The 26,385-nt window shown below is 56.9% G+C and overlaps 1 protein-coding gene and 1 long non-coding RNA gene across 9 annotated transcripts in view; one reads left to right on the forward strand and one right to left on the reverse strand.

Moving 5' to 3' along the window:
* The first annotated feature begins 62 nt into the window (after positions 1-62).
* On the forward strand, positions 63-4,013 carry LOC144577825 (uncharacterized). The gene is made up of 2 exons (XR_013522437.1): positions 63-225; positions 2,564-4,013. It is a non-coding gene; the product is annotated as an uncharacterized LOC144577825 (long non-coding RNA).
* Positions 859-26,385, reverse strand: part of HDAC7 (histone deacetylase 7) — a 38,164-nt gene continuing 12,637 nt past the window's right edge. For 2 of the 8 annotated variants that reach the window (XM_035255148.3, XM_035255149.3), the window contains exons 2-26: positions 20,830-20,880; positions 17,492-17,679; positions 17,271-17,361; positions 16,805-16,916; positions 16,110-16,225; positions 15,738-15,863; positions 14,931-15,022; positions 14,631-14,741; positions 14,312-14,492; positions 13,914-14,107; positions 13,489-13,662; positions 11,685-11,904; positions 10,227-10,360; positions 9,942-10,062; positions 9,655-9,704; positions 8,226-8,333; positions 7,936-7,991; positions 7,385-7,472; positions 6,174-6,293; positions 5,840-5,937; positions 4,598-4,716; positions 3,763-3,896; positions 3,399-3,483; positions 2,152-2,290; positions 859-1,962 (exon numbers count right to left, since the gene is read on the reverse strand). In XM_035255148.3, coding sequence (XP_035111039.2) covers positions 1,917-1,962; positions 2,152-2,290; positions 3,399-3,483; positions 3,763-3,896; positions 4,598-4,716; positions 5,840-5,937; positions 6,174-6,293; positions 7,385-7,472; positions 7,936-7,991; positions 8,226-8,333; positions 9,655-9,704; positions 9,942-10,062; positions 10,227-10,360; positions 11,685-11,904; positions 13,489-13,662; positions 13,914-14,107; positions 14,312-14,492; positions 14,631-14,741; positions 14,931-15,022; positions 15,738-15,863; positions 16,110-16,225; positions 16,805-16,916; positions 17,271-17,361; positions 17,492-17,679; positions 20,830-20,880 — 2,954 coding nt within the window. In that variant the 3' untranslated portion in view covers positions 859-1,916. The remainder of the gene's footprint in view (positions 1,963-2,151; positions 2,291-3,398; positions 3,484-3,762; positions 3,897-4,597; positions 4,717-5,839; positions 5,938-6,173; positions 6,294-7,384; positions 7,473-7,935; positions 7,992-8,225; positions 8,334-9,654; positions 9,705-9,941; positions 10,063-10,226; positions 10,361-11,684; positions 11,905-13,488; positions 13,663-13,913; positions 14,108-14,311; positions 14,493-14,630; positions 14,742-14,930; positions 15,023-15,737; positions 15,864-16,109; positions 16,226-16,804; positions 16,917-17,270; positions 17,362-17,491; positions 17,680-20,829; positions 20,881-26,385) is intronic. The other 6 variants (XM_035255150.3, XM_035255151.3, XM_054237895.2 and 3 more) reach the window with 5 other exon arrangements.

The raw sequence follows: 26,385 nt of genomic DNA on the forward strand, positions 1-26,385 counted from the left end.
AGGCCCTCTCTCCCTGGGCCTTCTGGCATGGGGTAAGTACCAGCTCTGCTCTCCTTCTCCAGCTCTTCTCTCTCCAGCACACCCCACCAGGGTAAGGATGCACAGCTACAGCCACCCTTGCAGGATTTGGTGTCCACACCTGAGAGTCCAGGCCAGATGAGAAAGGGATTAGCACCTCTTCCCCCACACCCTGCCAGGCTGCCGGGAGCTTGGGCCAGGTCTAAGGTAATGAGGTGCTCCTTTTCCTGCTGGAAAAACCAGGCCGCCTCAGAACCACAAAGTCAGGTGCTGCCAGCCTGGCGCCTTCCTTTATGCTTAGGCTGGGCAAGCTTGTCCAGGCCTGTGCCTCGCCCTTCTGTCTTCTGGGTTCAGTGTATGCTTAATCAGGCATGGTGCATCAGAGCAGGAAGGAACCATGAACAGTGTAGACTTCTGGAGCCTTCTACTGATAAGCAGAAGCTCCAGAAGATGATTTGACTTACCTGAGCTCGCAGCTGGGACTTAAACCCAGTGTGTCTGAGTCACAGCTTTTTGGGGACGCTATGGCAAGCTGGGGCTGAGCTCTTGTATTTCCACTCACCCACCCCACCCCCAGTCCCACCACATCAGGCTGGGCTCTGTGGACTCAGCCCAGGGCTGACTCCTCCTTGCCACCCCAAAGTGGGACAGCCAAGGTGTGTTCAGAATGGGTTCTTCCTGCAGGGCAGGAAGGGCAAAGAGTTAGAGGGGCTGCAGCCCAGACCGCCCTAGGCCCTCCTCCGGCACTGAGGCACTGACTCAGACCCGCACTGCTATGCCCTCCACACCCACTCGACCGCGTGCAGCTCACTTCCGGCAGGGGGACCCTTTCACAGGCACTTTTAAAGCAAATAAAACATTTATTGTTCAGATTTTTTTCCATTTTTTTCCTTTTTACAAAAACATGCATACATACACAGGGTATGGGGGGTCCTAGGACAGACACACACACGCCTCACACACGTTCACACACAATCCTCACACACACGCTCACACACATTTTCCTTCTTGGTCCCAGGCCTGGACCCCCAAAAGCCTTGAAGACTTTGCCAGAGCAGCCTCCCCTCCTCCATGTCTGTATCTTCTCTCCCACCCCTTCCCCCTCAGCCAGGCTAGTCCTGTGTGGGGGAAGCCCCAGAAACAGAAGGCTCCCAGAGGGGCTGTGGCTGAGGGGTCCCGGGGGTAACCTGTGCTTCTGGGGGAGATGAAGGGTTTGGCACCATTGGATCAGGAAGCACAGGACCCCCAGAGCTCCCGTCCATGACACCAGGGCACCAACAGGAGGTCCGCATCAGAGGCCTCTGGCAGGGGCAGGGACAGATGGAGGGCTGTCGGTCTCGGCTATCAGGGAGCTTCACCTCAGTGCTCAGTGGCCAGGGGAAGCTTCCAGAGTCATCTGAGGAAGCAAGTGAGAGGAACTCCCACTGCACTCAGGGATATGGAACCTCTTGGCTCCCCAGTCCCCTCCCAGCCCCTAGAGTCTAGGAAGGGCCACCCGGTCTGAGGCCAAGTTCACATTTCTGTGTGGAGCCTGGGGCTGTGTGCAAAGTCTGGGGTCTGCAGAGCCAGGAATAGTGGTTAAGGGCGAGTCCGACGGAGCCAGAGCCAGTTCTCCTCTGTGCGGTCCTGAGGAATGGGGGCCACAGCCAGGGCCCAGACCCCGGAGGGTAGAGCACTGTGGGGGCTCACCGCCAGCCTGCCTTCTCTCAGGGTCCTCTCCAGTCCCCATTCTAGACACAGGGATTTTGCAGGCTCCCTGGATGACCATCAAAAGCAGGCAGGCTGTTCCCTGGTCCCAACTACCTGCCCACAGGATCTCTAAAGACCCAGGAACTGCCAGAGGTTAGAAGAGAACAAGGTCCCAAGGGCATGATGGGCAGGCAGATGGTTCCAGAGCCTTAGAGATTCATAGGTTCTTCCTCCTCCACCAGCTGCTCCGAGGGCCTGCAGGGAAGGACAAGGGTGGGATGCTGGAGTGCCAGGGCTGCAGGAAGGGCCTTAGCCCAGCTTCCTCGGCCCTGGTCAGGAAGCCTGGGAGGGTTGGGATGGCTACATAGGGGGTCTGGGGTCTTCAAGCAGGGAGGAATGACGCGGTGGAGAGGCCGTGGGCCCCGGGCCGGGGTCTGGCATTACCTGTCTTCAGCCAGGATGCCCACAGAGAGGGATGCCAGTGCGGTCACTGCCTCCACTTCTTCTTTGTCAGCTCCTGGCGGCCGAGGCACCCAGGAGTCTGGACAAGAAGCCAGGCGCTGCATGCATCCCCAGTATTTACCTGAGGTGGGACACCGGGTCAGAAAGGTTTGGAGAAAGCAGGCCCCTCCACACTACGTCCTAGACCAGATACCGAGGTTGGTGTCTCAGGCCCAGGGCCCCAGACGAGGGGGCCTGTCCTCCACTTGGGGTTGGCTCTCCCACCTGCCCCTCTCCTCACTTTGCCTGACAGGGTGAGGAGAGTGGGTTCAACATGGCTGTGAGGGTGCCCAGGTGCCCAGCCTTTCTCTCATCCCCTGTGGCTGCAAGGCCACCTCTGACTCATTCCCCACAGGTGCGGGGCTCCTAAGAGCACCAAGAGGGCCTGCTTGCCTGCAGAGAGAGTCTGTGTGACAGTGACCTCCTGGAACCGCAAGCCCAGGCCTCCCACTCATGCAGCCCCACCAGTGCCCAGCCCAGCACTCAGGAAAGGAGGTGGGAAGAAGACAACGTGAGAGAGCTGACTGTCACCACGGCCGCTCTGCATGCATGCCGGGCCAGGAGAATGCTGTGAGGAACTGTGTCCTGGAGCCTGGCTGAGTGTGAGGGTACCTCCCACAAGAGGAATCAGCGGTGCCTTTACCGTTACGTAGAGACATAATGGCTCCCCTATTCAGCCCTAGATGTGGGAATCCATTTCATTCATTTTTTTTATCCCCAGTATAGATTATGGGTCTTTACATAAGATCCTCAATAGATGTTGAGTTGAAGTTGAAAATTTAAAGTACTTTACAAATGTAGGGGTTATCCCAAGACCCAGCCCCCAAGCCGACAGAGCTTCTGAGATCCTCATGGCCAGGACTGAGGGGAGGGGTGGGAACCAGGCCTTTCGGCACACAAGGCCATGAGTGTTGCTGTTGATCTGGCTCTGGTCTAGGGCTGCAGCTAGTGATGGAGGCCAGTCCCTTCCTTGAGGGGCAATGGTCCAGTGGGCCCTTCTGGCTGCATTGGGAGGGCTCAGAGGATACCCCCTCATCGAGGGGTGCCCACCTGGGTGACTCACAGGAATCTTAGACCAACAGCAGGTCACCTGGCTGGCATGGAAAGCCCTAGGACTCTGGCCCCTGGGGGCAGGGTACCACGAAGACCCTTCAGTCTGAGTCCAGTGAGTGGCCCATCGCCAGACTTACTGTGCACCCGGATCACGGCCTCCAGAGAGCAGATGGCGTTGAGGTTGGGTTTCTGTTTCCAGCCTTCTTCTGAAAGGGGATCCACCTACAGAAAACAGTACATCAGCCACCAGTCTCTCAGGGACCCACAGGCCCAGCTCATTCCCACCCCAGGGGTTCTGGCCTGGCCACAAGCACGCTTGACCTAGGTCAGTAGATGCTGCCTGGGCCCAACTTGGAATGGAGGCTTCCGCTTCACCTACCTTGTTTCAGGCCTGGCCACTCTGACCCTGTCCCATCCCATCTGCCTGCTCTTTGGGTAGTCCTGGGAGAGCTGGGCTCACCTGCCTGACAGAAGCATGGAGTGGGGAGGGAGACAGCTCACCTTGTTGCCCAGAAGAGCAGCCACACAGGCCTCAGAGGCATCACAGATGGCTGTGAGGTCATGGCCACCCTCCAAGGCCAGCACCACTGCGCCTCCTGCCAGGCTCATCAGCTGCTGTGTCATGTACCCAAAACCTAGAGGTTGGTTGGGGGGAAACAGGAGGGGTGGGAGTGGAGAGGTGGCCCTGTTCTCTACCCCTGTGGCTTCCCTGCTTGCTTCCTCCCTAATAATGACTCACGTGTATCAGTCACTATTTCCAAAGTGCTTTCACATTGAATCTCATGCAAAACCTACTGGTATGCTTCACTCAAGGCTCAGGGAGGTTAAGGGCCTTGGGAAAGGCCCCACAGCTAGTAAGTGGCAGCAAGGTAGGACTTCAACTTGAGGCACTGACTCTATCTAGCCTGGGTCTTTTTCACTAAGCCACACCCTCTCCTCTTTCTGTCCTCTGGGCCCTGTGGCACAGTGGGCTGAGTGGGTGCCCTCTATTCTGAGAGTGCTGCTCCTCCCACCCCTTCCTCTGGAGGAGCTTCCAGCCCACCTAGAATCAAGTCAGCTGGGGTGGGGAGTCTCATGGCTGAGCTTCCTGCCTACTGGACTTGAGTCTCCATAGGTAGGACCTGGTGAAGCCTTCCTTGGTGAACCGGCCTGGTCCTAAGAAAGGGCCTGGAGATCCCAGGGAATTTCAGGACCAGCTGCCATAATCCAGTCCTTAGGCTGCAAGCCCTGGGCTGGCTACTGCCACCTTCCCCTTTCGACTTGGGAATGCCTCCCCACCCCGCCTACTGCCTGGCTCTCAGTCCCTACACCTCCCCATCAGCTGAGCCTCCCTTACATTTGGCAGAAACATGATAGCCACCCAGCGGGGCCGGGTGGCCCTCAGCAGCATCAAACCCAGCAGACACCAGGACCAGGTCTGGAGAGAACTCTCGGGCGATGGGCATCACGACTATCCTGTGAGGTCACAAGAAGTGGCAGTCATCGTACTGCGCAGGGTTGCCAGGGTCAGTCCTGCCAACTTTGCTGTGGGGCATCCTGTTCTTAGGACTCCAAGGCTCCTAATGCCCCAGCACAACTGGCAGACTTCTCTGACCTCCCTGACCTTGGCTGGCCACCCATGTCCCTGGCACACACAGCCTGAGGATTTAGCCCCCTAAGGGTCTTAACCAGCAAGAGGCAGAAAGGAGCCAAGGATGGGCACCAGAGGAATGGAAGGGGAGTGTGTGTGCATGCAAGCATCTGTGGGGTGCAGCGGGCAGAGCCACAGGGAAAGGGTAATCTCAGCCTGTGGAGATGGGCCTGGTCACTAAGCTTCAGGAACGGGAAATGCTCAGCCCTTCGGACTGAGTTGACCACACCCAGCTACTCGCTACCTGAGAGCTGAGTGGAGGTGGGGCAACTAGGTACTCTGAGGTCCTGGGCCACCTGGCTACATTCTCTCATCCTGTCCCTCTTCCAGGTCCCCACAGCTGCCTCCACCTACCCCTAACCCAACTCTGGGGCCTGCCTGGGTGCTCTTCAAAGCCCTGAGCTCGGAGAAGACTCCAGGAACTCCGACCCAGGATTAGCTGTCGGAGACAACTCCAGAAAAGTGTTTCAAGATCCATTTCCAGAGCTCTCTTTCCCCAAATGGGCTGCAGGAACCCCAGTATGAAATATATGAGGGCTCCTGAACAGATCCTGAAGCCCCTCTTCCAGAATAGTTTTTCTCAAGTTACTCTTCCAATATGGACATTATACGCTTTGTCTCCTCCACAATTTAAGTTTCTGTTCTCCTGCTCAAAGCCCACCTCCTGCAGGCAGCCTTCTCTGACTAAATGTGTCAGCTCTGCTCACTCCATTGCCCATCTGCCAGCAATCGGTTTGACACTGGCTCTGGGTAATGTCTGCCTCTGCAAAGCGCCCTTTGACTTCTACGTTCTTCTCTCTGTGTCCTATGCCCACTGCTGTTCACCTTCCATGTCTGGGAACTGGTGGGGACAGGCTGACAATCCAACTGGCCACCTCCACCCCGGTGATCTCGGAATAAGGGACAGGAGAGGGTGGCCTTGCCCTTCTGGGCCCCCAGAGCATGTACCTGAAAGCAGCCAGGTACTCCGGATCCCCCATGGGGGGGTCCAGGCCTCCAGCCCAGGCCACATTGACATTGAAGCCCTCACCACTGCCAGCCCCTACCTGGAAAACAGAAGGCAAGAGAGACATGAGGACAGTAGAGTCCCAGAAGGGGAACGCCAGCATGTCAGCGCTGCCAGCCCAGCTCATCCAGCCTCCTCATTTCCAGGTGGGGAAGCTGAGGATCAAAGAGCCTTGGCAATCTGCCCAGGATCACATAGCTGGTCATGACAGCGGCAGAGTAAGCGCCAGGAGGAGAGTTGATGAGGCTGGAAGATGTGGCCCTGATGTGCAGTTACCTCATCCACTGCCCCACTCCCCGGGAAGAAGTTGCCGTTGTCATGGCGATGCAGGGAGATGTAGAGCACACTGGAGTCTTGGTAGAAGGTCTGCTGGGTGCCGTTGCCGTGGTGCACGTCCTGTGAAGGGAGATGGGCAGTGATTACGGAAGGTCCGAAGGCAGAGAGAGGGAGGCCAGGACAAGTTAGAAGGGTTTCAAGGTCAGTGGCCATTCTGAGGTCAGGACCCTAGCCTGGGGATCAGGAACCTGGGGTTCCTAGAGCCACATGGTTGAGTGGCCCCACATAATCCACTGCCCGGCTCTGAAACTCGGTCTCTCTGTGAGGGATGAGGCTGGCTGTAATATGAGATCCTGAAGGAGAGGAAGTGTCCCAATCTCAGGCCAGCCCACCTGAGAGAGTAACCGTGTGGACATGGGGTTAGTGGCATGGAGAGGGGAGGGTCCGGGGTTACACACATCAGGAACCACTGCGTCTTGCATAAAGTCATGAAGTGAGGTGATCAGGAACCAAGCTCGGTTACAGAGGGGCTGGTACATGAGCTCTCCTAGGGAGCGCTGGGCCCTACACTCAACTCACAGAACCATGCGGGGGCTCAAGTGTGCAAAGGTCCTCCACCATTCTCAACTCCTGCTTAGAAACATCTCTCACAGCTGTCAGTGCAGAAGGGAAATCGCCTAGCAGTTAAATGCAAGCACTCTAGAGCTGACCGGCCTGGGTTCCAATCCATCTCATGACTTACGAATGACTGTGTGTGAGTTACTTAACCTCTCTGTGCTCACTTTCACCTGTAAAGCGGGTTATAGTCAGGATTAAACCCATCATGTGTAAAACCATCAGTGTCTGGATGTCATCAGTGCTGTACTGATGTTATCTGCTCTTATTCTTATCATCACTACCTGTACAGCAAATGCAGAAATTACTAGATCTGCCAAAAGAAGCCAACAGAATTCAAAAGACAACACTCAAAGGAGAGCTCCTACCTGTTGTGGGCCCTGTGTTGCTGAATGCATTCTCACACATCATCCCCTGTGGACCTCCCAACTGTGACGAGGGTATTATCTTCACCCAAACTTTACGTAAGGGGAAACTGAGGCTCCTCGGGGAGGCTAATGCAGAACTAGGACATGAAGCCACATCTCTAACATCAAGCTCAGAGCTTTTCCCCCGGGGCTCAGGTCGGATCAGAGGGCTCCAGGAACAGCACCTACCCAGTCTACAATGAGGATCTTGCTGGCCTTGTTCTGCTGCTGCAGCTGCCGGCAGGCGATGGCCACTGAGTTGAAGAAGCAGAAGCCCCTGGGAGGAGAGACAGATCCTGCCAGCCCATTCTCCACATCCCCTCACCTCCCAGGCCCCTGGGTTGGCCCACCCTGAGAAAACTTGGGGAAGAAGAGAGAATGTCCCTAAAGGAAGACCCTGGTGTGTGCCCCCCACCTCATCCCACCCAGGTCTTCCCTAGCCTTGAGTGCCCCCCACCTCATCCCACCCAGGTCTTCCCTAGCCTTGAGTGCCCCCCACCTCATCCCACCCAGGTCTTCCCTAGCCTTGAGTGCCCCCCACCTCATCCCACCCAGGTCTTCCCTAGCCTTGAGTGCCCCCCACCTCATCCCACCCAGGTCTTCCCTAGCCTTGTGTGCCCCCCACCTCATCCCACCCAGGTCTTCCCTAGCCTTGCGTGCCCCCCACCTCATCCTACCCAGGTCTTCCCTAGCCTTGCGTGCCCCCCACCTCATCCCACCCAGGTCTTCCCTAGCCTTACATGGCTGTTGAATGATCTGCATGGTGTCCTGGGGGCCGAACCACAGCGAAACCATTCTGGAAAAAGAGAGAATGCGTGCCACCCAACCGACAGCTCTGACCCACAGCTGCATGAACGTGCCCCAAGAGTTCACAGCTCAACCTGGTCCCCAGAGCCCTCGATTTCCCCTCCAAACAGCTGTGGCAATCTCTAAGAGGAACATGATGCCTTGGGTCCTGGGCCTGGATTCCCCATTACCCCACCCTGCTGCCTCCTTTGTGGTGTGTCCACCTTCGTCCCAAACCTCCTACCTTCAGCTCACGGGAAGCCACTTTGAAGGCGAGGTCGGTGACACTGCCAGTGGCCCAGCGGGCTGCATTGGAGGAATGCAGCTCATTCCAGATGGTGTCAGTGTCCACCTGCGGGAGCCAGAGTCAGGGCGCATATCATCCAAGGCTTCGCACAGGAGCCAGGGCCCAAGGGGGTCCCCACCCCACGGCCAGGACCCCAGGGGCAGGGAGCTGGACAGACAGCGCTGCCTCCCCAGTGCCCCACCGCCCAAAGGCAAGGCCTCCTGTGTCCCCCAATCCCAGCATGGCTTCTTCCCAGCTTAAGTCCCAGCACCAGCCCATTATCTGGCCAGCGCTCTGCTGGCAGCATCACGCCTGCCTCCCCGGTCAGGGGAGGGGGCATGGCGTTACCTGGGCGGGACTTGGGGTTTGGGCCGGGAGGGGGTTTTAAGCCCCAGCTGACTCTGCTCAGGCCCTGCGGGATGGTCGGAGCTGGAGGGGCCGTCTGCACCACTGTCTTCCACTCAGGGCCCCTAGCCCAGGCTGGGAGGCCCCCCAAACCCAGTCCCTGGGCCTCAAGGCTAGGGAGGGGCCGGGGGGCATGATGGGGAGATGGGGAGGGCGAGGCAGACCAAGAGAGGCGAGGAAGGCAGAGAGAGTCGCAAGAGGCTGGAGAAAGAGAGAGAGAGAAAGACAGAGAGGGAGAGGAGGGAGGAGAAAACAGAAGCAACAACAGTTGGAAAAACCAGAAAGTGGCAAGAAATGGGAAGTCGTGAATAGGGAACTGACTGGCCCCAAACGTCACCCACCAGCTACAGCTCCCACTTTCCCTCTGGAATCAGGCCTCCATCCCCTGCCTCTATACACCTTGCTTGAGAAACTCTGCAGGGACCGTGTTAGGCGAGGAGAGCTGAGCCAGAGGGGGCAGGAAGCTCCCTTCAGGCAGGGGAGAGGACTGAGGAAGCAAAGCTTGAGAGTCTGGGGCTGTGTCCCAGAGGAGTGAAGTGCTGGATGGCCAAGGACACTGGAAGTGCCACCATGACCTCATGCCAGGCAGCCCAAAATCTGGGGACCAGGCTGAGGTTCCCTAACTTGACACTTCAAAGCAGACAGAGCAGCCTGGCGGCCAATACCTAACCACAAGGGGCTCTGAGGGAGAGGTGAACCTATCCCCCAGCCTTGGCCCTGCTCCTGGAGCCTCGCTCAACAGCCACCAAACACCTCCTAGGGGTGAGGCTTAGGCTAGGCTCCGCATTTGGGGGACACTGTGAGCTGAGACACGCCTGTCCACAAGGTTTCCACTGCAGAGGGCACCTCAGGAAGTCCCTGGCCCACGCTCTGTGGCAGAACCACAACAAGCAGGGGTTCTGTAGGGGCTGGGCCTGGGAGAACCACGGGGAGGAGAGCTGAGAGCCCTGGCAACGCCCCTGAGACCCCTGGGCACACTTACCCCAACCCCACCACAGGGCAGCATCACAAACATCCTCTGTGCCAGGAGCCCTGCAGGGAGAGCCCAGCCCATGTCAGTGTGAATGCTCTCAGCCTTGGGCCCGACTGGGAGCAGGGAGCCTGGACAGCAGGGCCAGGTGGGTATTGCGGGAGGGAATATGGAAGGGAGTGGGGACGTCCAGGGCTGGGGAGGAGACAGGCTGGGCAGAGCCAAGACAGGAGCGCACGGGAGCTGGGTGAGGTGAGCGGGCACAGGAGACCCGGGGCTCAGGGCCACTAGGCCCTTACCTGCCAGCTTCCCGTTGTCCAGTTTCAGGCGGCTGAGCGGGTTGGTGCCATAGAGGAGCACGTGCCGCTCAGAGTGGACCGACTGCAGCTCTTCCAGGGAGGCCTTCCGGCCTCGGAGACACTGAGAAGGGGCCCACAGAGCTCTGTGCCCATGTTCACCCCTTCCCTCCTATCACCACCACCCCATCTGTGCCTCATCTCACATGGACCCCAGGGCCCCCCAAACCCAGGCCTCCCACAACTCCTCCCTCTACCCATTCCTGGGCCCCCACCCGCACACCTCACCTCACACTGGCTCCGGAGCCCCCGCTCCTGCAGCCGGGACCAGATGCTCTGAATGCGGCCGGCGTGCTCCGGGTGCCTGCTGTTGTCTCCGCAGGAGCACTGGTGCTTCAGCATGACCGAGTCATAAACCAGCCCTGCGGGAGCAAGGGTCAGAGTGGGGACCTGGGGAGTCCCATGGCCTTGGCTGCAGAGAACACGCCAGCACCACCACAGCAGGCACCCACACAGAGTCAGGCGGGCACACACCCCTCACACCCACACAGGCCTGCATTTCATCCTACCCCCAGCCCCAGCGCCAGTGCCAGTGCCAATCCACATGCACCCAGACACTCCCCCAGGTGGCGGCAGCCAACATGGCTGCCAGAGCCACGGCCTTCCCACGTGGAACGCAACTGCTCCATGGCCCAGCACTCGAGGGCCCAGCACCAGGCCCTCAAGTGCTCAGAGCTAAGCACAAGGCCTAACATACAGCATCTCACATGGGTGTCATGAACTCAGAGAGGCTACCGAGGGGCAGCGGGAGGAGAAAGAATTCCTAGTAACCCCCCAAACTGGAACTGAGAAGCCCACAGAGACACTGGACCATGGGTCAGACAAATCCAGCATTGGAGAAGTGACTGTTTCATTCTGCCGTGGGGTCTTCAGAGGAGGGCCCTGTGCATAGCGGGTGGGAGGGTCAATTTCTGTGTGTCTACAACACCAAGGACCTTCAAACTGCTCACCCTATGTGGCCCAGGAGCCCTACTCTTTTTGAGTGAACCTTGGGAAATAATCCCAAGCATGAGGGAAATATTAATGCAGAAGGTAAATGAAAGAAGCTATAATCTAAACATCTAACTGATAAGGAATCCCTCGTAAAAATGAAATACAATAATGAAATACCATGAGACTCTCAGCTCAGTTTTGAAGATTAATTTTGCCAAGAAGGGGTCATACTATGTTACCTACATAAAGCAGATATGAAACGCAGCTCATGTGTTTATGGCATCTGTACACGTATCTAGGGCCAGAACAAAGACTGAACTGGAATACAGAATTTCAGAGGGGTTACTTCTGGGTTGCAGGGCACTCGTGGTGATTTTTCTATTCTTATGTTTTTCTGTACTCTTTTTCAAAATGTCTAGAATATTTTTGAGCTCTTTTTACAAGCAGAGCAACAGTAATAAATATCATTTTTTAAAACGGCTGAGCGCATCAGCAGGAGACTGGAATTCTTATCCTGGCTTGGCTACCACTTGGTATTTGACCACAAGCTTGTCACCTTAGATTTCCTGAGCCTTGGTCCTCATCAGCCAAACGTAATAACCAGCTGTCCCAGGGCTCCGTGGGCACTATGTGGGCCCGACAAGGCTAAGCGCTCTGCGGCCTCTAAAAACATGCTGAGTGACACCGTCATACCCAGATGGACTCGTGCCACCAAGCCCCTCCCTCCACCCACCACCCTCCTCCCGGTCTCACCTGTGGTGAAAGGCAGGGTCCTGGCAGGGGTCTCTGAGCTGGAGAGGACTCGGGCCTGGCTGGGGGGCTCCGAGGTTGACAGTGAGGCAGGTGCGGCTGGGGAAGACTGAGCCCGGGACAGGGGCCGGTGCACTCCCTGGGCCAGGGGAAGCAGCACAGTATCCCCGGTGCTGCCCCGGGGGAGCCGCCCAGCCAGTCGCTGCTGTTCCCAGAGCAATACCTGGAGAGAAGATGGGGCCTTGGTCTCCAGTGTCTCAGGGTCCTGATCCCTCTACATCTGCCTATTCCCTCTACATCTGCCTTATTCCAGAAGAAACCTAGACCTGCCATCCAGTGGGGCTCTGGCCTTTGACTCTCCCTGTCCCCGGCAGTCCCCTCAAAGGCTTGCACCCCAGACTGACCACCCATTCCATCAGAGCTCCCTGGACCCTTGGGACTCCACAGCCAGAAACCAGGGGAGGGGTGTTGGATCTCGCTCTGACTAGGATGCCCTCACCTCCTGGACTGTGTAACCATCCAAGAACATGTATGTGGCCTGTCACCATGTGTTATAGATTGAATTATGTCCCCCACCCTCAAATTTATATGTTAAGTCCCAACCCCCAGCACCTCTGAACATGACCTTATTTGGAGAGAAGGTCTTTACAAACAGAAAAAATCAAATTAAAATGAGGTCGTTAGGGTGGGCCTTAACCCAGCATGACTGTGGGCCTTACAGGAAGAGGAAATCCGAACAGACACACACGCAGGGAAACCATGTGAAGCCACAGGAAGAAGATGCCCATCCACAAGCCAAGGAGGGAGACCTGGAACAGCCCCTGCCCTCACAACTCCACCAACACCTTGATTTCAACTTCCAGCCTCCAGAACTGTGAGCCGGTAAATGTCTGCTGTCTCAGACACACAGCCTATAGCACGGATCCCAACAGCTCTCAAAAGCCAATGCACTGGGTCTTGATTCCCACAGTGAGCGCATTCTGCCGAACGTGCTGGAGCCTGGCTCATCCCACCTCCCGCCCTAGCCACCTTTCTGGATAGCCCTAGCCACCTTTCTGGATAGAGGGGAGACATGCCAGGGCAGGACTGTGTGTGGCTGCAGGGAAGGCCAGACTCCCTGCTGGAAAAGGGACATGGCCACACCTGAGACCGGCAAACTGTTGTGTGTGTATGGGTGTGTGAGTGTGCATGGGTGTGAGTGTGTATGGGTGTGTGTGCATGGGTGTGTATGGGTGTGTGTGATGGGTGTGTGAGTGCATGGGTGTGTGATGGGTGTGTGTGCATGGGTGTGTGGATGGGTGAGTGTGTATGGGTGTGAGTGGATGGGTGTGTGGATGGGTGTGTGGATGGGTGTGTGTGTGTGGATGGGTGTGTGAGTGCATGTGTGTGTATGGGTGTGTGAGTGTGCATGGGTGTGAGTGTGTATGGGTGTGTGTGCATGGGTGTGTGGATGGGTGAGTGTATATGGGTGTGAGTGGATGGGTGTGTGGATGGGTGTGTGGATGGGTGTGTGTGTGTGGATGGGTGTGTGAGTGCATGTGTGTGTATGGGTGTGTGAGTGTGTATGTGTGGGGGTATGTGAGTGTGCATGGGTGTGTGAGTGTGTATGGGTGTATATGTGTATGGGTGACTGTCCATGTGTGTGTGCCTACACCTTGGTGCGGATCCAGCACCCAGGATCTTATAGGCAACCGTGGGTCCTAGAGCTGCCTCCCACCCTGTCATATCTCCCTCCCTACCCTATCTTATGCCAGGCCCCAGAGTCTTCTGAGGACATTTTCTGAGGGGCAGGTGGGCACTGCCATACCTGGGGGTGCTGCTGAAGAGATGCAGGGCCTCTGGCCTCGGGCTGTCCATGGCTCAGCTCCCTGTGCTCCAGGCCATCATCCACCCCCTGGCCGGGTGTCCCGCCATCTGTCTCCAGGTCTTCAGCCGAGGGTATCTGCCGCAGCCGGGGCTTCTCACTCGGCTTGGCTGACCTCTGGGAAGGGGAGATGCCTGGCTGAAATGCCACGGTAAAGCAAGGGGCATGGGGTGGGAGGCGGTGGGCTGGGCCAGGCAGCCAGTCATCTTGCTGGGACTCCAGCTGCCATGAAGCTCTGGTACCCCAGAAGCCACATCCCCCTCTTTTGCCCTCCAGATCCCTGCCTTTTCTAAGTACCCCTCTTCTTTTGGCCCCCAAGGCCCCAGTTAAGCACCCCTTCAATACCCCCACTACCCAATTCCTCTCACCTTGATCACCTGCATGTGAGTTTTGAGCTGCTCCAGGTGGGGCATGGGGCCCGGCGGTGGGGGAGCGGTGGCACTGGGGGGCAGGGGCTCTGAGCGAGTCCGGCTCAGTGGCCAGTGGAGGCCTGACCCGGAGAGCCTCTCGGTGGTCATTAAGGACTGGGCAAAGTGGAAGGGCAGGGGCCCAAGCCCAGGCACTGTAAAAAATCAGGGGGTGGAATAAGGAGGGAACCACAGGGAGCAATGGAAGGAAGCAAGGGTATAGGGTGGGGGGCCAGGGTGCTGCAGGGTGATGCGCAGGATTGGGGACAGAGAAGGGAGGAAGGACGGGCCCATCCCAAGCTTGGCACTTAGCAGGGTGCAGGGACCCAGGCCCTTCCCTGGAGAAGCAGCAGACTCACCAGTCAGCAGCGGGGCATGAGAGCCTGAGGGGTCCAGAAGGAGAATAGGCTGTAGGCGAGAGGGCAAGGTACCCCCAGCCTCGGGCTCCAGGCCATGGGGCAGGAAGAGGGGAGTGTGAGGGCTCCCCAGGATCGGCCCCCGAGGGCCCAGAGTCGGATGGGTCCTGCGGTCACTATCAGCCTGGGGGAGAGGCAGGAGAAGTCACGGGGAAGAAGATTCCAGCCGAAAACAATGAAGGTGATGGGATGAGGCAGCAGGAAAAGGGAGTGAAAGAAGCTGGGGGGGCTTGGAGTGGGGGTGGGCACCCCAGCCACTCACCCTGGCAGGGGCGGGCAGCCCCAGCGTGATAGCGGGCAGCAAGGACACTGTCGGCAAGGCGAACGGGGCCAGAGAAGTCTCCTGCAGCCGCAGCCGCTGGCCCAAGAGCGCCTGCCATGGGAGCAGGGCGAGGGTCACCGGTCCCAGACCTCTACCCCGGTGCGCCTTCCCCAGAACACCCAGGAGGCTCTGGCAGGGGCTGCCCAGACCCTGTAGCCCCAGCCGGGGAAGGGCCACTAGCTAGAAGAAGGCTGGGCCTCAGAACTGCCCCAGGAGAGCCCAGTCTCGGCAAGGCCTTACCTCCGAGCCCAGGATGGGGTTGGGGCCGTGCTCGCTGTCATTGGGGGAGCTGCACCCTGACGCGGGCGTGCTGCTACTACTTGGGGAGGAGTCTGAGGGTTGGGGAGAGAGGGAAGTGCAGTCAGAGGCCAGGGAGGGCAGGAGGTTACAGCCAGGCCGCCTGGTGCAGGAGACCCAGGGGCAGCCCCTTCCTTAACGGGCACCTCTGCTTCCTGCTTTCTTTTTTTCTTTTTGAGACAGAGTCTCGCTCTGTTGCCCAGGCTGGAGTGCAATGTTGCGAACTCGGCTCACTGCAACCTCTGCCTCACAAGTTGAAGCGATTCTCCTGCTTCAGCCTCCAAAGTAGCTGGGACTGCAGGCATGTACCAACATGCCCGGCTAATGTTTGTATTTTTAGTAGAGACAGGGCTTCACCATGTTGGCCAGGCTGGTCTCAAACTCCTGACCTAGGTGATCTGCCCACCTTGGCCTCCCAAAGTGCTGGGATTACAAGCATGAGCCATCACACCTGGCCTCCTGCTTTCTTCCCATAAGAGCAGGAAGAAGGCAGGCCACCTTTGGCCGACAGCACCTTTGCACACTGTTTTTTAAAAGGCCGTCTCCCTTCCTGGAAGATGTCAGCTAATAGAGCAGGGGCTGGGTTTCAGCCCCAACTCCCCGCCTTCGGCAAGTGTGTGAGACACCCCCATACAACCTGGCACAGCAGTCTTAGGGAAGGGAGACCCCTGTCTGGGTGGGGCTTGACCCAAAGGGACAAGACCAGCCAGGTCTGAGGATGGCAACTGCACCCGCTTGGCCGGCCCTCACCTCCGAGGGTCTCTGTAGGTCGTCGCCGGAGGCTGGGGGGAGCACTCTCCTTCCGAAGCAGTGGATTCTTCCTCCGCTCCAGGGATTTCTTGGGCTTATAGCGCAGCTTCAGGTTGGGCTCAGAGACTGCGGGGAGCACCGGCGTCACTCAGGCCCCCACCACCCTTCTTTTTCCCACCTTTTAGTTCCCTCTGTCCCAGTCATCTCTACGAGTCCAGGAAAGAGAAGGGAGAGCCAGAAAGAAGATCCTAGCCTAGCCTACCGACGATCCCCTGGCCCAGCCTGCCTGACTGCCCCTGCACACTCCTGCCCATGTCCAAGGCCCTTCCCTGTTCCTTTGCCTGGAAGGTCCCGCCTGTCTGTCCAGCTCACCTGTCTTGCGCAGGGGGAAGTGCTCTGGGGGGTCACTGGGCAGGCTGGAAACAGGAGGCAAAAAGGTGCTGAGCATGGAGCGGGTGGCTCCTTCTGTCTCCAGGGGCTCCAGGGTTCTGCAGAATGAGTGCCAAGGCTGCTTCAGAGGGGTGGGGACACTGCACGGGCATCACCCTGAGCATGGGCCCTGGGACCTATGGAGAAGGCTGCAGCAGGCAGGGCTGGGCAGTGTGGGGCTGGCAGGATGAGGACCGTCTCCAGATGGCAGCAGTGGGCCACCTGTCCTCTCCAGCAGCCACAGTGCAGAGCTCTGACCTAGGCATAGAAGCCAGGTGCCTGGGTGAGGGGACCACTGGAGGCTCTGTCACCTGCACTAGGAACCTGCCCTGGGAACTAGGACATTTTTGTGCTCAGGGAAAATATAACCAGTGAAGAGGCTCATATGTGCAAGAAATAAAGCCAGTAGGGGGTGTGTGTGTGTGTGTGTGTGAAGGGCTTTGGGCAGGGTGGGGAGAAAACTTAAAGAGAGAAGAGGGCAGGTATCAGTTGAGAGAGGGGCTTGGGGGCATTATGCTTAGAGGAAGGGTAAGGACTGGGAGTGGCAGTTGGAGAGAAAGGGGGCAAGTGTGTATGTGCTCATGGCTAACATGTGGGGGGCATGTGGGGATGGGAGGAGCAGGTGAGGAGGGCGTTACCTGTAGGCGATGCTGGGGCTGCTGGGATGGACTGTTCTCTCGAGAGCTGCCTGTTGCTTTTTCAGAATCACCTCTGCCAGCTTCTGCTTGACCACGCTGCTGGCTACAGCACCTGTTGGAGCAGAGACATGAAGGGGGCTGCAGGTGGGTGGACAGACAGCCTTGTGGCACTCCCTGGCATGGCTCTGTCCCCATCCTCAGTAGGAGGCATCCCAGGGACTCCCCACACAAGAGCCAAGCCCAAGGCCCTACCCCTCCCTGGAGCCTCCAGATACTCCCCCACCCCCACCCCCCCACCCCACGCATTCGCAGGCAGAGGGAAAGGCTCAGCTCAGGCCCAGCTGGCTGCACCCCTCTCACCTCAGCCCTCACAGGCCACACAGGCAGCCACAGGCACCTGGCTGGTGGGGCTGGGCTGGGCTGGGTGGGGTGGGGCAGGGCTGGGCTGGGGCAGCTTCATCCTTACTTCGCTTGCTCTTGTCCTTGTGGAGAAGCTGCCGCAGCTCTTGTTCCTGGGGTCCCACCTGCAACTCGGGCATGGGCGTGTCCATGGAGAGCTGTGGGCAGGGCCGGAGGCCCAGGAAGGGACAAGGAGTTGAGGACTGAAACTGGGGTGTAGGGAACTGGAGGCAGGGAGGCTGGGGACCAAGCTCAGGGTGGCCCCACGTGTGGGAGCTCCATCTTTACCCTCATGGGCTCCACCGAGCGCTGCTGCTGCAGGCCTGCTAGGAAGAGGTGGTGGTGCAGGCGCTGGGGACGCTGCAGCGCCAGCAATGTGGGCTCTGGTGGGGGCTCCACTGGGGGCCGCTGGCCCACCCGCAGGTCCATGGGCTGGGACTGAGGGCCTGGTGTGTCTGCACAGGGCCTGGGGCAGCCTGGGGACAGAGAGAGGGGCAGGGTAGGTTGGAAAGTTTGCCCTCGGAGGCATGACTACAGCCCGACCACCTCCGTCGGGCTCACTTGAGGATGGCAAAACCCTCTTGTGGAGTTTTCCCTCACTTAGTCCTTGTCAGAGTCCTGCAAGGCAGGTATTATCAATTCCACTTTGCTAGTGAGAGAAAAGGTCACATGAACTGTCCAGTTACACTGTATCGCTGGTGGTGTTTGAATGGAGGCTTCCGACTCCATGCACAGTGCTCTTCCACTAGACATGCTGCTCGGGCAGGGGGCTGAGGGCTACGGGGACCTATGAGGAGCTGCACGCCCTATGGTGGGACATCTTGGCCCTGCCTTCTCCCTCCCTTCGTCTCTCCCTGGAATCAAAGGGTTTGCCCAGCTGCCCTCTATTGAGTTGGGCTCAAAGGAAGCGATCGGGCAAGCAAACAGGCCCACTTTGTTCCGCCTCCAGCTCCAAGCCTCGCAGGCCCTCTGGATCACAACCCTCCCATGCTCTAACCCCAGTCATGGGATACACTGATGCTTCAAGCCTACAGCCAGCCCTGACCGCCACCCGGGGCCTGCAGAACCCTGTGCCCAGGGCAGGTTCCTCAGCTCACAGGCCCCGTGTGCCCTTGGGTCTGCTCCTGGTTGCCTCTGTGGCAGCTCTGGGCCTGGCATGGTCAGGATGACAGGCACGGCTGCCTCTTCTCAATTGTCCTCTGCACCCACGCCAGGAGCACCCTGCCAAGGCTGTGGGTGCAGGGGCTATTTATAACTGGCCACCAGACTAGGGTCCATGCCAGCATAGCTAGCTGGACCAGGCTGGGCTGAGCAGCCAGAGAGGCTGAGACACTCAGAGATGGAGCTGTTGCAGCCGGCTCATCCTCAAGAAGGGGGAGTGGGTGGGGGTGGGAGCAGGCTGGCCCCATGGGAGGGCACACAAGTGGAGAAACCTTCCTGGAGAGGCCTCCTTCAGCAATTCCAATGCTGGACATCTCCCAGTGGGACAGCCGCAGACTGTCCTCAGGGTTTGGGGCTGAGGAGGGCTGGTAAGGCCGGTGGCAAAGCACTAGTCTAGGAGTCAGAAATCACAGCCTCCAGGCCCAAGCCAGCCACTCCTAACCACACTCTTTACATCCACAGCATTTCTGCATGAGCATCTACAAAACCCTCTCAGCTCATCAACCCATTGTCCCTGGGGGGTAGACATTACTATCTTGTTATTCTAAAAAAGGAAACTGAGGCTCAGAGCTGAAGGGCCCTGTCTAAAGTAACCCAGCTAGGGGCAGAGTTAGCATGGGGTCTGGTCCTACCAAGGCAGGTACTCCAGTTTCCCACCAACTTTCAGGAATTCACCTCCCCTCGAGGGGCTGTCACTAGGCAAAGAGGGATTTGCAGTAGCCTGTCACTAGTGGGCATTCACTCTAACATTCCCTGACTGTGACATGGAGGACACGAGAAAGGAGCCCAGCAAGGAGGTGCCCCCCATGCCCCCTGAATATCAAGAGCCCCAGAGGGACGGCTGATGCCTGTGCACCCAGATACCGCCTGCAGTAGACAATGCACCACCTTGCGTTCACACTGCCTCCCAAGAAATCTGGATTCTTGTTCGGGCTGAGTCTGGATTTCCAATACCAACACATTCCTGCCTCAGGAAAGGTCTCAGTCCTTCCATGTTCTGTGTCCTGGCTTCCTGGGGTGAGTCCCCTGATGATGCAAGAGGGGCTTAGGGAAACCAAGGCCAGCCACCTAGACTCAAGACCAGTGGCTTCAGCCACACACAGAGTGTAAGCAGTCCCCCCAGCAGGGGCCCCTCCCCTCATTCTCTGCATGACCACTGCCTCCACAGCAGAAGAGAGTATAGGATGGGCTCTACCCGGAGCCCTGGAAATACTTCTCAGGGTGCTTTAGCATTTGTGAGGCTCCACAGTCTGGTCCTAACTTGGCTTCTCTCAATTTGGTCTGCATCTGAACGTGAACCCTCCACCTTGGCCATCACAAATCCATGTCTCTTCCGTTCTCTGAGCTTTTGCTCACAGTGTCCCCGTCTGTGCTGTCCTCATCCCTACCTTCTACTTTTCCAAATCCTACTCTTTGCTCAAAGCCCAGCTGGAGTCCTCCCTCATCCCTGGACCCAGCCAGAGCCTAGCATCCCTCCCTCTTTTGGACTTCAATCACGTTGCGGTTCCACGCCGGGATTAGCGCCCTGTGGGCAGGTACCATGTCTGAGCCACAAACATGGAATCAATGAATAAATCTGTGTCTCTCTTAAATGTCCAGGAAAGTACCCTGGCACAGAGACAGGGCTCATTAACGATTCTTGAACAAATGGATAAACTACTGAATCCATGTCCTTTCAGTGGGCACTGGTCACATTATTGCATTCTACTGTTTTTTTCTGCTTGTATTTGTGTGACCTTCCTCCCTAACCTGCCTGTTAGCTTTTGAACAGCCAGGACTGAAGCAAGGAGGATGCCTGAGCTCCATTCCTCGCTGCTACAGGAATTACTGCAGGTCAGGCTATAAATCTTGCACTCAGTAGACCCTCAGTTGATATCGGCTGCGCTGAAGGAAGGGCAGACTGCGTCTAGTGCAGACCTAGCCCCATGGGCATGTCCTAAACCAAAGCAGTGGCAGGAAGTTTAGTCCTTCCCCAGGACAGCCCAGCAGCAGAGGAGGCTCGGTGGGCAGTGGGAGCAGGCACGGATGAAAGAGAACCCTTCCTCTCCAGCAGAGCAGTCCTGCAGGGGCTGCCATGCACACCTTCCAGGGCTGGTGTGAGGACCGAATCAGTCCACGCACAAGAACACAGCTTGCCTGGTACCTGATGTGGGCAGGGGTCTAAGTATAAATATTAGCTTCTTACTTTCCTTCCTGTTTCACTGCACCCAGCAAGGACGAGAAGGGCATCCTGGCATCCTGTCTGTCCTTTTCCTGCTGTGTTTCCTAGCTCTGCGCCCAGCTGGCATCCAGAGCTGCCTCTCTCACCCCAGCTCCTCACCCCTCCCTGGAGCCCCTAGCTCCTGGCTCTGGTGGATCAGCCAGCGATACTGCTTTTCTGACCCCTCAGCTTCTCTTCTTCTTACTGTCCTTCCACCCCTCATCTTCCACTACCCACCATGGGCTCCCCCAGGCCTGACTCTTACCTGTGCCAGTGGGGCTGCGACAGTGGGCACCCGGGCTCACCTGGGTCCCATCTGTAGAGAGAAGAGAGACAGAGTGAAGGAGCTGCAGGAAGGGGTGTGGAGAAGGAGCAGGAAGGGGTGAGGAGAAGGAGGAGGCAGGAGAGAAGGTCAAGCCAGGCCTGCTCCCTGCCACTCCAAGCTTGAGCCTGGGACTTCCACCAGAAGTTAACCAAAATGAGAGGACTCCACCCCATCCAGCTCCTCCAGTCCCCCTGCTGGCAAAGAGGGCTCCCCAGCTCCCTCTTCCTCAGGCAAGCTTCTGAGTGACTAGAGCTCAGGCCACAGCAAGAACCTAAGGAGGCCTCAGCTTACCCAGCAATGCCCTCAGCCCTCCCTCCTCTGGTCAGATACGATCTTCCCTGGGCAGCCAAAGCAGGCTCCTATTGCCCGAGGGAAAGAAGAGGGCTGAGAGGTGAGGCGGGGCCAGAGGTGGGAGAGCCCAGCTGGGGGGGCACGGTAGGAGATGGGAGGAACAGACCTGGAGAGGGGGAGCCTGACCTGCTCAGAGCCTCCCAGGTGGGAGTGGGGGAGCAGGGGGGACACAGAGGTTTCCACAGTGGGGGAGGGACTGGGTCATGGCCCAGAGGTCAAGTCAGATCTGGTGGGAACTGGGAAGTGGTCAAGTCAGGGGTGCATAGCCCAAGGACCCTGCAGTGCAGACACTTTTCCTCCTACTATCCCATCCTATGTCCTGCTGCCTCTGTTTTCTCAGAGAAGGGACCGACTCAGCCTCTTTCCCAGATAATCTGAGACAGAAATCTTTTCTTTAGGAAATGGCTGCCTCTCTCGAGGCTCGTAGGCTCCGCAAGCAAACCGATAGTAGAGCCCAAAGTTGGTCAGTAGCGGAAAGCCCCCAGGGGAGGGGTTACAGAAGAAAGGCTGAGTCCTGAGGCCACCAGTCCCTGGCAGACACCCTTCTCTCTTGCTGTCCAGCTCAGGGTCAAGGAGACAGGAGGCCAGGAGACCCAGAGGCGGCCTGGAGCAGGTACTGGGTGGATACAGAAGCCCTCTGCCAGCCAGACTTGGGGAAGAAGGGGCATTTTTTGAGAAACTGTTGGGGTGATCCTTTGGTTCTGTGTCTCAGAAGCAGCCACCATTCCTCTTCAGAGATGAGGAGAACTCCCTGCAGGCAGGCGCTGCTGGGGAGGGGCAGCCGAAGCACAGGGAGACTCCCACCGACTGCCCTCCGTGCTTTGGATGACAAATCTTGGTCAAAAGATGCCGCTCTACCTATTGAAATTCTGCCCATCCTGTGAGGTCCAGACCAAGTCTATCTCTCAGAAGCTCCCCCTAATCTCCCCCCTCCTCCTTTTCCGCAGCACTCACTCTGGGTCTACCCCTCAGTCCTTCATTTATCATGGTCTCCGTGGTGCCATGTGGAAGCCATGCCCATCTGCACCACACCTTGCTGGCACATGGCAGGCTCTGTTAGTAACTTGCAAATCAAATACAATGACTCTCTCTTGACCACCTGCCTGAGCCACAGCATGCATATGTCTCAAGGCGTGAGCCCCAGAGGCAAACTCTCCTCCCCGCGACATGGCAACTGCCAATCCCAGGCTTTCTTAGTACCCCTTTCTTCTGCAGGACCTGGTCCTCCCAGAAGTTTCTGTACTGGGCTCCAGGATCCACTCCCAGAGACTGTGTCAGGCTGAGTCCCTTGCCTCCTGGGAATTCTCTCCCACCTCCCCAGTCCCTGCCCAAGGGCTGGTCAGCAGCAGTCATGCTTGGGAGCAGAGCCAGGTTCTCTGCACCTCGCTCTCCGGTAACCACGTTCTGGACACCATGCACTCTCTGGATAGGAGAAAAATTAATGGTCCTGAACTCTGTGGTGTTGGCTACCAGGCCCCAAAAGGATGCTTTGTGGTGATAACCCGTAATATAAAGTCTGTTCAGAAAAGCCGTGTGCAAGAGTGCGTACATGTCGGCAATGGGGGCTGCTTCCAATAGCAATTCCTAGTAAAAGTTCTGCTTTTCCCCCACTCCCTGGCCCTGTGCTGAGGACCATCAAGTTCAGAAGAGCCCAGAGCAACAGAGAAAGACCTGGGAACAGCTCTCTTTGTGTCCCAGAGAGAGGAATGGTATCTAATGGCACCCTGTCAGTAGATGAACTGAAGCCAGAGCACGAACAGCCTGCATCCCAGTTCTGGCCTGAGTGTAGGAACCTCTTCTCATCACTCTCTGTCTCAGAGGGCTGTTACTACTAATTTGGGATCAGACTGAAAAAAAAAATGAGGAGTAAATGGACCCGAGGGACCGGGAATACTGTCTAGGGCAGGACCCTTCTCTACATGGCTCTCGGCCAGGCTGGTAAGCTCTCCGTTTTGGAATCCTGGCTACTACCCCTTTCTATCTTCTTTGGAGGCAACTGCAGCAGACTTAAGAAACAGTTCACTTGGCACTGGGGCACATGGGCCTACCACGTCACCTTCTGAAACCAGAATACCTGGTATTACCCAGAAACCTATGAGCCCTGCTCCAACAGGTGCACCCCAGCCCTCAGCAACCTCCAGAGTAGACACAAACACAGTTCTAAGCACCTAGAACAAACTGGCTTTCCTACTGCTCCTACCTCCTTGCCTCGGCCTTCCCTGGCCGGCAGGTATGACTTTGCCTTCTAGATCTGCACCGGGTGGACGAACACCTGAGCCTTGCTAACCACCCGCTCTCCCAGGAACTTCATGTCTTCGGTGGGGCAGAGGGCTTCCTCAGGAGCACTGCCACCTAGAACCCCCTTCCCAATGCCTCCAATGTCTTTTTTATTTTATTTATTTATTTACTTACTTGAGGCATGCTCTTGCACTAATGTCCAGCCTGGAGTGCAGTGGTATGAACATGGCTCACTGCAGTGTTGACCTGAACTCACGCGATTCTCCTGCCTTAGCCTCCTGAGTAGCTGTGACTGCATTATGCACCACTAAGCCTGGCTAAATTGTTTTGTTTTGGTTTGGTTTGGTGTTTGGGGTCTTTCCATAGAGACAAAGTCTTCCCCTGTTGCCCAGGCTGGTCTCTAATTCCTGGGCTCAAGTGATCGTCCCTACTCACCTTCAGTGTCTTTTGTTAAGGCCGTTCCCACCTCTCTGGACTCTTGACTAGCTGAAAAGGAAGCAGCAGGAAGACCTAGGCCCCAGCAGCAAGAGGAAAGCAGGAGGCCACAGTCCTGGGTTTAGGGCTGACTCCCTTCACACCCGAGGTTGCTGTCTCTGGTTCTCTTTCCCTGACATAGGCTGGAAAAAGCTTGACTCTCCATGGGGCTGGCAGAGATGAAAGCTGGCAGTGAACTGGCTTCAGGAAGATCCAAGAATAAATAAACAGGAGAAAGAACACTGTGGTTGCCAGGACTCCCTGACACAGAGTGGGGGCTGAGCACAGAGGATCAGCTCTTCTTCCAGGCTTTAGAGATCTTTCAGACCAACACTCTCACTTGACAGAGGAGGAAAGAACAAGAAGGGGCTAGGTCACAGCCACCCAGCCAGCCAGCGGTCCAGCCAGGCCAAGCCAGACCAATACGGGGAAAACACAAAGGTCGACCCCAAATGCAGGTACTACTTCCATGGAAAGTCACTGATCCACGGGTTGAAAAGATGGAAACATGAATGAAACCTGGTTCTCACTTTCAGGGAGTTCAGAATACTACCTGGAGTCTTAAACACAATTGAACACATACAGTACTTGCAGATACTAAAAGAATCCAGAGAGCCCAAAAGTTGTCAGGATGAGTCTCCCATTCATCCCAGACTCCGCAGAAGTTCCCTGGAAGTCCCCCTGTCTCACAGCTTCGGGTGTCTCCCTTCCAGAAATTCTCTATACTGCTCATTGATTGGCACTGAACACTTCTTGCTCAGATTTATCCAGAACCCAGCAGCAAGCCAAGAGTGGGCTGGAAGCCCCTGCCACATGAAGTCTGGCAGGCTGCAAACAGGGATTTGAAGGTCTGAAGCACAGAAAATGCTGGCTTGGTGGTCACATGGGGTTAAGCTCCGACTCCTTCAGTGACTGGCTGGGAAAGCCAGAAACACAAGTAGGCAACCTGCCTCAGTTGCCCCATCTGTAATCAGGAGCTAAGAATACCTACTTACAGGCTCACACCTGTAACCCCAGAACATTGGGAGGCCAAGGCGGGCAGGTCACTTGAGGTCAGGAGTTCGAGTTTGAGACCAACCAGCCTGGCCATCATGTGAATAAAATCCCATCTCCACTGAAAATACAAAAATTAGTCAGGCATGGTGGTGGGTGCATGTCATCCCAGCTACTTGGGAGGCTGAGGCACAAGAATCGCTTGAACCCAGGTGGTGAAGGTTGCAGTGAGCTGAGATCATGCCACTGCACTCCAGCCTGACAGACAGAGAGAGACTGTCTCAAAAAAACCAGAAGAATACCTACTTCCAAAAGGTGACCTGAGACTAGCAACGCGGTGTGACGCACCCAGCACGTGGTGGGTGCTCCCTCAGTGGTGGTGCTTAGTAGTTCGCCTCCTGCACTTGTCTGCAGCCTCCTTTCTGGTATTAAATTTCAGTGTCTGCTCCCAACTCTCCTCCCTCCCCTACCACAAACCATTTTCTCCTGGATGCATGCCCCTGTCCCATCCCATCTCTCTCTCTCTTTTTTTGAGATGGAGTCTTGTTCTGTCACCCAGGCTGGAATGCAGTGATGCAATCTCAGCCTCCTGGATTCAAGCAATTCTCCTGCCTCAGCCTCCCGAGGAGCTGGGATTACAGGCACTCACCACCACACCCGGCTAAGTTTTGTATTTTTAAGAGAGATGGGGTTTCGCCATTTTGGCCAGGCTGGTCTGGAACTCCTGACCTCAAGTGATCTGCCCGCCTCAGCCTCCAAAAGTCCTGGATTCACAGGCACGAGCCACCGCGCCCAGCTCCCTGCCCCATATCTTATTCTCATTCTCTCCTAACTAGTCTCTTTCCTTTCTCCTCCACCTGAACTTTTCTAAGCGAACAACTTATAGTGCGCCAGAAATTGTTCTAAGTGCCTTATATTTGCTAACTTACAGTCCTCTGAGGTCTTTACTGTTTTATCCTCATTAGATAAATGAGCTGACCGAGGCCCGGCAGTATTAGATAACTTGTCTGAGGTCACAGACAAGAGGCAGAGGTTGAGCTGAGACTTGAGCACAGGCAATTGGGCTTCAGAATCCATGTTCTCAACCAACACACTCCACCCCTCCTCCCCAGCATTCCCACTCGCCACAGGCCAGCCGGCACAGGACACATGCAGGACCTAGACAAACACGCAGAAAGATGGGGAAAAATCACACAGCCCCAAAGAGACCCATGCCGGCAGCAGTCCCCAGCCCTGCGCAGGTGAGAGGGCAGAAGCTACATCATCTTTGGGTGCCCGTGAAGACAATCCCAAAGAATCATTTGGAACAACTGCTGACTTCGTAGAAACCAAGCAAAGATTTGGACTGTATGCTTGGAACAGGGGTCTGGCAATGGGTTGGGGTCTTAGAGGAGCCTCAGCGTCATCTCCCCTGCTCTCAGCACCCTGCCATATCCCTTC

The sequence above is a fragment of the Callithrix jacchus genome, chromosome 9, assembly GCF_049354715.1.
Source record: "Callithrix jacchus isolate 240 chromosome 9, calJac240_pri, whole genome shotgun sequence".
NCBI lineage: Eukaryota > Metazoa > Chordata > Mammalia > Primates > Cebidae > Callithrix > Callithrix jacchus.